Source organism: Plectropomus leopardus, chromosome 19 (assembly GCF_026936395.1).
Source record: "Plectropomus leopardus strain MGB_pleo_1.0 chromosome 19, ASM2693639v1, whole genome shotgun sequence".
NCBI lineage: Eukaryota > Metazoa > Chordata > Actinopteri > Perciformes > Serranidae > Plectropomus > Plectropomus leopardus.
In genome coordinates this window covers 52,501-65,056 of record NC_142194.1, presented here as the reverse complement: position 1 = coordinate 65,056, position 12,556 = coordinate 52,501, and the positions used below count along the sequence as shown (strand labels likewise).

The following is a 12,556-nucleotide window of genomic DNA, read 5'->3' as shown; positions in this document are numbered from 1 at the left end:
ACATCTTCATCTCAACATAAAAAATCTGTTGTTTACAGCAGCATCAAAAACAAACAAAAACACATCAGACAGGAAGTGGTAACAGGTCATCTGCCGAGGGGGCGGAGTCATGGCCGGGCCAATCAGCACGTCAGGTTCCTACAGTAACAGTCAGCTACATGTTCCAGTGTTCTCATATTCTTGTGTTCTACAGTTCTCATGTTCTACTGTTCTTGTGTTCTCGTGTTCTTGTGTTCACACATTCTAATGTTCTCGTGTTCTCATGTTTTCGTAGTCTTGTGTTCTCATGTTCTTGTGTTTTAATGATGTTCTAATGTTCTCATGTTCTCACATTTTAATGTTCTCGTGTTCTTGTGTTCTCACATTCTCGTAGTCTCGTGTTCTCGTGTTCTAAAGTTCTCATGTTTTCAAGTTCTCATGTTCTAATGTTCTTGTGTTCTCATGTTCACATGTTCTCATGTTTTCAAGTTCTCATGTTCTAAAGTTTTTGTGTTCTCATGTTCTAATGTTCTCATGTTTTCAAGTTCTCATGTTCTAATGTTCTTGTGTTCTCATGTTCTCATGTTCTCATGTTCTAAAGTTCTTGTGTTCTGTCGTTCTCATTTTCTAAAGTTCTTGTGTTCTTATGTTCACATGTTCTCATGTTCTCGTGTTCTCATGTTCTTGTGGACACAGAGACTGAAGGACAGAAGAAAACTACGATTCCCAGGGTGCACTTGGATCAGTCAGTCGAAGGGCCCAGCTCGGCCAGAGGACAGACAGAGAAACAGACAGATATTTGAGCTCTGATTCAGTTCAGTGACTTTAACCAGCTTAACCATTTCAACCAGTTTAACCAATTCATTGAGTTTCACCGGCTGAACCAGTCCAATCAGTTTATCCAGTTTAACCAGTTTAAACAGTTTTAGCAAAGTGGCTTGATTTCTTTCAAAAATTAATAAAAAATTACCCAAAACTAAGCAAAAGAAAAAGAAAAAGAAAAAGATGGAAACGTTTCCAGAAAATTACATAAAACATAAAAAAGTTTAAAAAACAAAAAAACAAGTTCTACATGGTCATTTTTAAATTTATGTGTATAGGATTAACAAGAAAAATATCTTAAAAACTTAAAAACAAATAACTAATTATATTAACAAACAAATAAACAAACAAACAAATGCACTTTTTCCCCTAACGTGCTTTATCAAATTATTTTCCAAATCTTCTAGTGTCTTGTTTTTTTTTGTTTCATGTTTCTCGATCAGCTCAGAGTTCAAAAGGGGTTAAATTTGTATGAGAGGCGTCTGAACCAGCGTAACCAGTTCGACCAGTTCGACCAGTGTAACCAATTTGACCAGTTTAACCAGTGCACCAGTGTAACCAGTGTATCCAGTGTAAGCAGTGTTACCAGGGTAACCAGTGTAACAAGTGTTACCAGTTTACCCAGTGAAACCAGTGAAACCAGTGAAACCAGTGTTACCAGTTTACCCAGTGCAACCAGTGTTACCAGTGTTACCAGTGTTACCAATTTAACCAGTGAAATCTGTGTAATCAGTGTATTGAGTTCAATCAGTTTAACCAGTGTTACCAGTGTAACCAGTTTAAATGGTGTAAACACTGTTACCAGTGTAACCAGTTTAACCAGTTTAACCAGTTTAACCAGTGTAACCAGTGTAACCAGTTCTACGTGGCTCAGATATTTTCATTCAGTCCAATTCTGGACCAGTTCAGCAGGTCCACTCCAGTCCAGAGTCCACAGACCAGTCTGATTCTTCAGGTGGTCTCACTGGGAGATGTTCTGATGGGGAACAGACACCAATCTGGTTTCCATGGTTCTGGTCTGGTTCTCCAAGAGAACTAGCAGTTCAAAATCCAGGACTCATCAATGAGAACTTGGAACAGGTCCTGGGGAGAAAGGCCTGGAAGGTTTTGGAAGGTCCTGGGAGAAAGGCCTGTAGGGTTTTGGAAGGTCCTGGGAGAATGGCCTGAAAGGTTTTGGAAGGTCCTGGGAGAAAGGCCTGTAGAGTTTTGGAAGGTCCTGGTAGAAAGGCCTGGAAGGTTTTGGAAGGTCCTGGGAGAATGGCTTGGAAGGTTTTGGAAGGTTCTGGGAGAATGGCCTGGAAGGTTTTTGAAGGTCCTTGATGGGTTCTCCAAAGGTTCTGTGAGGTTCTCATCTCATCTTCCTCAGCCGAGCTCTGTTCTCTTTGTCTCGTCTCTTTAAGGAAGTGATGTAATGATGAAACAGCACTTCCTGTTCCTTCTTCCTGTTGAGGGCATCAAACCGCTGGTCACCACGGTAACGACCGCAGAACTCCTTAAAGGTCGACCTGCGAAGAAAACACAGAGAACGAGACGGTTCCTCCTGGAGAACCAACCACCGAGTCAAACAGAGAGACAAAGAGACAAAGAGACAGAGAGACAGACTAAGATACAAAGAGATAAGATGGACCGAATGGACCACTGAGAGACAGAGACACAGAGACAGACAGACAGAGACGGACAGAAAAAGAGACAGAGACAGACAGACAGACAAAGAGACAGAGACAGAGACAGAGAAACAGAGACAGGGAGACAAAGAGACGGACAGACAGGCAGAAAGAGAGACAAAGAGACAAGATGGACCAAATGGACCACTGAGAGACAGAGACACACAGACAGATAGACAGACAAAGACAAAGAGACAACATGGATCAAACGGACCACTGAGAGATCGAGAGAAAGAAAGAAAACAAAGAGACCAGCAGCGCCCCCTACAGGAGACATATGGACCAGAACAGCAGCGCCCCCTATGGGAGACGCATGGACCAGACCAGCAGCGCCCCCTACGGGAGACGCATGGACCAGACCAGCAGCGACCCCTACGGTAGACGCATGGACCAGACCAGCAGCACCTCCTACAGGAGACACATGGACCAGACCAGCAGCGCCTCCTACAGGAGACACATGGACCAGACCAGCAGCGCCTCCTACAGGAGACGCATGGACCAGAACAGCAGCGCCCCCTACAGGAAACGCATGGACCAGAACAGCAGCGCCCCCTACAGGAGACGCATGGACCAGACCAGCAGCGCCTCCTACAGGAGACACATGGACCAGAAAAGCAGCGCCTCCTACAGGAGACACATGGACCAGAAAAGCAGCGCCTCCTACAGGAGACGCATGGACCAGAACAGCAGCGCCTCCTACAGGAGACACATGGAGCAGAACAGCAGCGCCTCCTACAGGAGACACAGCAGAGTCTGAATGTGGAACTGAAACAGCCCCAATGACACTTTGTTTCTTTCCATCAGCTGAGAACACAAACATCAGAAACACCAGACCAACACCTGCAGGTCCAGGTGAACAGCTGGACTGAGGTGGACTGAGGTGGACTAACCTGCTGGTGATCTTGGCCTCCTCCAGCAGCTGTTTGAACTCCTCTCTGGCTTTCTGCAGTTTAGTCTTCTTCTCTTTGTACTCATCCTTCAGCCGACTCTTCACGAACTGATCAAACACCTGCGCACACACACACAGACACACACACACACACACACACACACACACACACACGCAGACACACACACACACACACACACACACACACACGCAGACACACACACACACACACACACACACACACACACACACACACACACACACACACACACACACACACAGGTAAGAGCTGTGACATAATTTCCTGTCTCGTTGTCAGTGACTGAAGGTGTGGAGGTGAACCTGTTTCCTCTGGTCTGAGGTGAGCAGCAGGTAACGAGGGTCAAACACCATCTTATGGAGCTCCTTCTCCCAGGTGGAGAACGCCGACACCTGACGACCACAAACACACACACACACACACACACACACACACACACACACACAGACACACACGTACACACACTGGGGTCATAAACAACCACCAGGTTCAGTGAATGTGTGTGAATGTTCAGATGTTTCCGTGGTTATGGTGTGAACAGATGTTGTTTCCATGGTTACGGTGTGAACAGATGTTGTTCCCATGGTTAACATGTGAACAGATGTTTCCATGGTACGGTTTGAACCAGCATTGCTTCCGTGGTTACGGTGTGAACCGACATTGTTTCCGTGGTTACTGTGTGAACAGACGTTTCTGATGTGATAAAACAAAACGAACGTGGCAGTGAACTCGGTGCAACTGTTGGAGCTCCACAGGTGAGATCTTAACCTGCTGATCACTTTTAGATTTAATCAGCAGCTGGTTCTGACAGAACAATCCGATTGGACAGGAGGTGTTCCCTGAGTGCACTGGGACTGTTCACTCTGCAGGTATCACTCCGCCGAGCCGCCGCTCTGGTAATCAGCCGATGCTGACCCTCGTCAGAACAAACTGAGTCATAAACGCTCGTCAGTGTGAACGCTTCAGTGCAGAGGTCTGATCACGTGACATGACAGGATCCATCAGGTGGCGTTCGTGGTCACCTGATCAGAAGCCGTTTATGTTGCGCTGGATGATTATCTAAAAGAAGCTGACGAACAGAATCCCCTCAGATGAACAAACACGACGAATCAGTGAGTCTGAGAAACTCTAAAATGTTTATTTTAATGGAAGAATTTTCCCCATTATTGATAAGCAGTCTGTTCGCTGCAGCCATGTTTTTTCTGAGGTGACCAGCACAAGTCGACTGGCAGAAAATGCAGATCGTGAGGGTTTAGACGACATTTCTGGACGTGTACGAAAAACTTGTGCTGATCAGCTTGTTGATGTTATAACTGACGTTTTTAACATCTCGCTCTCACAGAGACTGTTCCCTCCTGCCTCAAGACAGCCATCATTGTTCCTGTACCTAAAAAGTCTGCAGTGTCTAATTGTAATGACTACAGCCCTAGACCACATCCCTGCCAGCCTGGACCCTCACCAGTATGCTTTCAGAACCAACAGATCCACAGAGGACGCCATATCTACTGGTCTTCACTCAGTCTTCATTCAGCTGGAGGATCAGAACAGCTACATCAGGATGCTGTTTGTTGACTTCAGCTCAGAATTCAACAATCGAATGAAGCTGATGGGAAAACTGAACTCTGGGCTTCAGTACAACACACTGCAACTGGATACTGGACTTCCTCACATGCAGACCCCAGAGAGTCTCTACATTAGTGCTCAACACCGGAGCCCCCCAGGGCCGCGTGCTCGGCCCCCTCCTCTTCACACTGTACACCCATGACCGCACTCAAACATCAGGAGAACTCAAACGAGGAGGAAATCAACAATCTTGCAGAGTGGTGCACAGAGAACAACCGACTGCTCAACGTCAGTAAAACTCAGAAATTAGGAGGCAAAGACTCCTACAGATCCTGGTTACCTTCTACAGAGGAGCAATAGAAATACTGACGGAAATACTGACTGGAAACATCACCAACCGGCACGGTTCGTGCACGGCCTGGGACAGGAAGCTCTACAGCGGGTGATTCAAACTGCCCAGAGCATCACTGGTTCCCATCTACAGAGCATCGCTGGTTCCCATCCACAGAGCATCAGTGTCCTCGGTGGATTGAGGTGTCTGCAGAGCCCAAAGGACACTGAAAGACAGCAGCCACCCCAGACACAGTCTGTTCATCCTGCTGCATTCTGGGAAATCCGCTGCCGAACCACCAGAGTACAGAGCAGCTTCTTTCCCCAGAGACTCCTCAACTCCTCCTTCAACGCCAAAACACGAAGCAGGATTTAGGGTCACCTTTAATTCAATTTCTTCTTAAACGAAATTTAAGAAAAATAAAACAAACCTACCTTGTACCTTTATTTGGGGAGTATTGTAGACTTCCTGATCATTCTTTGCTGTATTTAGATTTCACACAGGACATGTGATCTGTGAGTCTGAGAATTAAAAAATTAACAAATTACCCCAAAACTCTTTAGGTTCAGGAACGAGACAGTCCTCTTTGAAGTTACCAACAGAGATGTTTCAGAGTTCGATTAAAGATCAAAAGGAGCGAGAAAACGGGACGAGCAAGAAACTGAAATCCTCGAGAAAACCAGACTGACACTCAAAACACGAGGCAGAAAACTCACCTACAAATACTCTGATAGTAATACTCAGTCTGACAAAAACACTCAGTCTGACTAAAATACTCAGTCTGACAAAAATACTCAGTCTGACTAAAATACTCAGTCTGACTAAAATACTCAGTCTGACAAAAATACTCAGTCTGACTAAAATACTCAGTCTGACTAAAATACTCAGTGTGATGAAATTTAAAAATATTTGAAGATTTTCAGTGTTTGATAGAACATAGAAAGTAGTGTCTGTGTGTGTGTCTGTGTGTGTGTGTGTGTGTGTGTGTGTGTGTGTGATAGTGTGTGTGTGTGTGTGTGTGTGTGTGTGTCTGTGTGTGTGTGTGTGTGTGTGTGTGTGTGTTACCCCTCTCTCCAGAAGCATGTCTCTAAAATGAGTGATCCGAAGCTCCAGGGGGAGGAGCTTAACTTCACCTGGACGAGGGATGAGAGACATCGTCTCCTCTGATCTAAAGAGACAGATAGAGGGACATAGAGACAGAGAGAGGGACAGACAAACAGAAAGACAGAGAGACAGACAGACAGAGGGACAGACAGAGAGACAGACAGACAAGGGGACATGGAGACAGAGAGACAGACAGAGAGACAGACAGACAGACAGAGGGACAGACAGAGAGACAGACAGACAAGGGGACATGGAGACAGAGAGACAGACAGAGAGACAGAAGGCCAGACAGACAGAGAGAGAGACAAACCAAACCTGTGACCTTTGACCTGGTTTCTGTTGTGCTCTCTGATTGGCTCATCGGATTTACCTGTTCCTCTTTGAGGTGTGCTCATGTTCATCATCTTCATCGTTTCCATGGAGACCAGTTGACTGACAGCTGCCGTCTGTCAGAAAGACATCAACTATGTCTGTGTTATTAATATGACAGACAGACAGACAGGTGAGGAGACAGACAGGTGAAGAGACAGACACACAGGTGACAGGCAGACAGGTGAGATGACAGACAGGTGACGAGACAGACAGGTGACAGACAGACAGATAACTGACAGACAGGTGAGGAGACAGACAGGTGAAGAGACAGACAGGTGACAGACAGACAGATAACTGACAGACAGGTGAGGAGACAGACAGGTGAAGAGACAGACACACAGGTGACAGGCAGACAGGTGAGATGACAGACAGGTGACGAGACAGACAGGTGACAGACAGACAGATAACTGACAGACAGGTGAGGAGACAGACAGACAGACAGACAGGTAAGATGACAGAGAGGTGAGGTGACAGACAGACAGGTGAGGAGACAGACAGGTGAAGTGGCAGACAGGTGACGGACTGGCAGTTGTCGTGGTCTTCTTCCTCTTGTGCGGCGGGTCATCAATGATGCAGCTGATGTCTCGACCAATCAGCTCACCCGGTCTCTCCCAGACAGACAGGTGTATCGTGGGGTTGAAGAAGAAGACGCGGTCGTCTCCAGTCCACACCACACACCTTGACACACACACACACACACACAGGTGAGGCACCCAGTCATGCTGAGTAAAAGGTAAACACAAAGACAGTCTGTTCGCTGTCGTCACGGTAGAGCCGAGGACGAAGACGACTCCGAGCTGAAACATCAGAAATCACCGAAAACGATCAATCGGCTGATCAGAGCGTGTGTTACTGTGTGCGTGTATGCTTCTATGTGTCCGTGTGTCCGTGTGCGCGTGAGAGAGAGAAACAGAGCAGTAGTTACCATGGCGACCCCGGGACAGGTGTGGAGGCGACAGGAAGTTTCTCTTTCCTTCTTTCTTCACTTCCCTCTTTTTCCTCCTCGTCCTCCATTGCTCTGTCTGCAGACACACACACACACTGCAACACACACACACACACACGCACAAACACACACACACACACACACACACACACAGACTCTCACACACACACACACTGTATGTTTATCTCAAAGATCTAAAACAGTAAAGTTTATGTTGAAGTTTCATAGTTTCGTAGTTTTATAGTTTTGTAGTTTTATAGTTTTATACTTTTGTAGTTTTATACTTTTGTAGTTTTGTCTCTGAGAATCTGAGAGTGACCCAGAGTTAACTGTTTCCTGTCAGGAGCCATCAGCCCTGTGCCCCCGACCGTCCCCTGTGCTGGAGCCCCTGGAGGACCTGATGACATGGTTAACTTTAGCTCCGCCTCCAGCTGCTACCGCAGTGATGTTATTTGTTTACCTGTTTGTTGTCTGTCGTTGTGTTTGTCCTCAGGAGCAACGCTCGTCCATACGAGACTTCACCTCCGCTCATCCCTCGCTTCTCTGGCACACAGAAAAACATCATTTAAACACTGTGAACATAAACTTTATTTAAACAAACGATCAAGTACTGATTGACCACTGATCAGAGAGACGGAGAGACAGACAGACAAAGGGTCCACAGAGACAAACTGAGTCCACAAAGACAAACTGAGTCCACAGAGACAGTTCAAGGTTTCAGTTTTAGTCAGAATGTTTAAGACGCCATCACCTTTGAACCAAGAAGCAATCGTCCTCTTAGAGCACGATTGCTTCTTGGTTGAAGCAAAGACACAGATGAAATATGATGGAGGACAACCTGCGGCAGACTGTCTCTCTGAGACGATGAACCGCTGAGACAGCGGACACGTGGTCACGTGACCGTGATGTCAGAAATCATCTGTGACAGAATCATGAATTCAGATCTCTACAGACCAACAGCACTGCTCCCTGATCGTGTTCGGATTCTTTAAACTGACTCCGTCACACGTTCACAATCACAAGTTCACAATCACAAGTTCACAATCACACGTTCTTCATCACACGTTCACAATCACAAGTTCACAATCACAAGTTCCCAATCACATGTTCTTCATCACACGTTCACAATCATACGTTCACAATCACATGTTCTTCATCACAAGTTCCCAATCACACGTTCCCAATCACACGTTCCCAATCACATGTTCACAATCACACGTCCTTCATCACAAGTTCACAATCACAAGTTCTTCATCACACGTTCCCAATCACATGTTCACAATCACACGTCCTTCATCACAAGTTCACAATCACAAGTTCTTCATCACACGTTCCCAATCACATGTTCACAATCACACGTTCTTCATCACACATTCACAATCACTTGTTCACAATCACACGTTCACAATCACACATTCTTCATCAGACGTTCATCATCAACCGTTCACAATCACACGTTCTTCATCACACGTTCATCATCAAACGTTCACATTCACACGTTCACAATCACACGTTCTTTATCACACGTTCATCATCACACGTTCACAATCACACATTCTTCATCACAAGTTCACAATCACACATTCACAATCACACGTTCATCACAAGTTCACAATCACACGTTCACAATCACGTTCTTCATCACAAGTTCACAATCACACATTCACAATCACACGTTCTTCATCACAAGTTCACAATCACACGTTCACAATCACACGTTCTTCATCACAAGTTCACAATCACACATTCACAATCACACGTTCTTCATCACACGTTCACAATCACACGTTCTTCATCACTTGTTCACAATCACACGTTCATCATCACATGTTCACAATCACACACTCTTCATCAGACGTTCATCATCAAACGTTCACAATCACACGTTCATCATCAAACGTTCACAATCACACGTTCTTTATCACACATTCATCATCACACGTTCACAATCACACATTCTTCATCACAAGTTCACAATCACACGTTCTTCATCACAAGTTCACAATCACAAGTTCACAATCACACGTTCACAATCACACATTCACAATCACACGTTCTTCATCACACATTCACAATCACTTGTTCACAATCACACGTTCATCATCACAAGTTCACAATCACACATTCTTCATCCCACGTTCATCATCAAACGTTCACAATCACACGTTCTTCATCACACGTTCATCATCAAACGTTCACAATCACACATTCACAATCACACGTTCTTTATCACACGTTCATCATCACACGTTCATCATCACATGTTCACAATCACACGTTCTTTATCACACATTCATCATCACACGTTCACAATCACACGTTCAGAATTACACGTTCACAATCACACGTTCTTCATCACACGTTCACAATCACACGTTCATCTTCACACATTCACAATCACACGTTCATCATCAGACGTTCACAATTACATGTTCACAATCACACGTTCTTCATCACACGTTCACAATCACACGTTCATCTTCACACATTCACAATCACACGTTCACAATCACACGTTCATCATCAGACGTTCACAATTACACGTTCACAATCAAACGTTCATCATCACACTGGCCCCGCCCCCAGAGTCACGGCCCCGCCCCCTGATACACAGACTCCGCCCCCTTTATGCTATTAAACTAAGAGCTGATTGGTTCAGAGAGCGCAGCAGAGAGTTGATTGGTTCAGAGACAGGCAGGACTAACTCAAGGGACATCACTCGGGCACATTTATCGCTCAGCTCACTCTGGAGACGCTAAAGACTCTATATTAAGACGGGGAGCAGAAGACCTGAAGGACCTGAAGACCTGTGAATATGTGGACAAGTGATGAGGACTCTTACTGTGTCTGCAGTTTGTCAGCAGAGTGAATCTGGAGGAAAACCGAGAAGAGAAGAAAGATGGAGACACTTCCTTAATCACCTGAGGACAGAGAGACAGGACACTGTCAATAAAGACAGGTCAATGGACAGGTACAGAGACAGACAGAGAGACAGACAGACTAACCTGGGCCGGTAAGACAGGCCACCTTTCAATGAGGAGCTCAGAGGGAGAGACAGGTCCAAAGACACAATGCTGTAAGAGACAGAGAGAGAGACAGAGACACAGAGACAGACAGAAAACAACCTGTCTGAGTCACTGCACATCTTCCACTGCACATTAAAAAATGTATTTTCTTTGTTTGCTCAACTTCACGTCTCATTTCCAAGTGACGGGCCATCTCAGTGAGATATGAAAACGTGTCTCCTGATAAGGACACGCTGAGTGTTTGTCCAGTCTGATCTCGTCCTCCACCTGGTCCCAGAACTCTGAAACCTTCTCCCCCAAATGACCTCTGGTTCCTCATCTGGTTCTGCTCAGGATCCTTTAACCAGACACGTTCCACCAGTTTGGACCAGAACCACCAGAATCAAGATAAGTCTTTGTCCACAAGAACCAAGAAGAGTTTTTCACCACCAGAACCAAGACGAGTCTTTATCCACCAGAACCAAGAGTCTGTAACCACCAGAACCAAGATGAGTCTTTGACCACCAGAACCAAGAAGAGTCTGTAACCACCAGAACCAAGATGAGTCTTTGACCACCAGAACCAAGATGAGTCTTTGACCACCAGAACCAAGAAGAGTCTGTAACCACCAGAACCAAGAAGAGTCTGTAACCACCAGAACCAAGACAAGTATTTGACGGGGGACGTCCCAGAAGACATCAAGCGTCTGCAAACGTTGTTTCTGTTTGTAAAGATTTTTGTTTGGACCAAAGCACGAGGACGAGCCAAAAGTCAATGAGACCACTGCACCCACCGTACGTCTGACGGTCACTCATCTCCAGAGACACTGACGCCTGCTGATGTCGTCTCTTCAAGTCCATGAAATCCTGCTGGTTTAGGTTCCAGCTGAGAAATGACGTTTCTGGCTCTAAACAAATTCATTTCCGGAAGAAAAGCTCCAAATGGTTCCAAATAATGTGCAGGAACTGGTACAGAACCAGTACAGAACCGGTACAGAACCTGAGCAGAACCATAGAGGAAACAAATCAGAACCAAATCAAAAGTGGAACACAACCAAATCAGAACCGGAACAGAACTGAAGCAGAACTGGAACAGAACTGGAGCAGAACCAGAGCAGAACCTGTTCAGGGTAAACGTACCTGTGTGGGCAGAGACAGCCTTCTCTCCAAGCTGAGGATTGGTCGTGACCACGCCCCTCGATGAAGCTGATTGGTCAGAACGACAGGCCACGCCTCATCATCTCCCTGTATATGAAGTCCCGCCCACTCCCAGGAAGCTCCTCCTAGAGGATGACATCGTCATTTTAGTGATTGGGACTTCCAGGCTGTTTAAAGGTCATACTGAGGCTGTTTAAAGGTCATACCGAGGCTGTTTAAAGGTCATACTGAGGCTGTTAAAAGGTCATACTGACGCTGTTTAAAGGTCATATCGAGGCTGTTTAAAGGTCATACTGAGGCTGTTAAAAGGTCATACTGACGCTGTTTAAAGGTCATATCGAGGCTGTTTTAAGGTCATACTGAGGCTGTTTTAAGGTCATACCGAGGCTGTTTTAAGGTCATACTGAGGCTGTTTTAAGGTCATACCGAGGCTGTTTAAAGGTCATACCGAGGCTGTTTAAAGGTCATACCGAGGCTGTTTTAAGGTCATACCGAGGCTGTTTAAAGGTCATACTGAGGCTGTAAGGCAGAGAGTGTGTGCGTATTTCAGTGTATGTGTGTGTGTTTCATGTACATCAGCTTTGTCTCGCAGCAATAGGTAGCTGAGCTTTGTTTGAAGTGTCTCCATTTAATTTTGGGACTTCCTGTTTTTATTCCTCCTTTATAACCTCCCCACCCATAAAA

General features: G+C 45.6%; 1 protein-coding gene and 1 long non-coding RNA gene across 13 annotated transcripts in view; one reads left to right on the top strand and one right to left on the bottom strand.

The window, feature by feature from the left end:
• Positions 1–395: 395 nt before the first annotated feature.
• The window catches only part of tcerg1l (transcription elongation regulator 1 like), a 32,634-nt gene continuing 20,473 nt past the window's right edge, over positions 396–12,556 (bottom strand). For all 12 annotated transcript variants that reach the window (XM_088070237.1, XM_088070242.1, XM_088070240.1 and 9 more), the window contains 11 exons: positions 11,855–11,997; positions 10,716–10,784; positions 10,553–10,631; positions 8,171–8,253; positions 7,690–7,805; positions 7,288–7,442; positions 6,763–6,838; positions 6,354–6,456; positions 3,697–3,786; positions 3,356–3,474; positions 396–2,306 (listed from right to left, as the gene is read on the bottom strand). In XM_088070237.1, the coding sequence (XP_087926363.1) occupies positions 2,150–2,306; positions 3,356–3,474; positions 3,697–3,786; positions 6,354–6,456; positions 6,763–6,838; positions 7,288–7,442; positions 7,690–7,805; positions 8,171–8,253; positions 10,553–10,631; positions 10,716–10,784; positions 11,855–11,997 (1,190 nt within the window). In that variant the 3' untranslated portion in view covers positions 396–2,149. The remainder of the gene's footprint in view (positions 2,307–3,355; positions 3,475–3,696; positions 3,787–6,353; positions 6,457–6,762; positions 6,839–7,287; positions 7,443–7,689; positions 7,806–8,170; positions 8,254–10,552; positions 10,632–10,715; positions 10,785–11,854; positions 11,998–12,556) is intronic.
• On the top strand, positions 6,890–7,327 carry LOC148186262 (uncharacterized). The gene is made up of 3 exons (XR_015775026.1): positions 6,890–6,977; positions 7,055–7,085; positions 7,191–7,327. It is a non-coding gene; the product is annotated as an uncharacterized LOC148186262 (long non-coding RNA).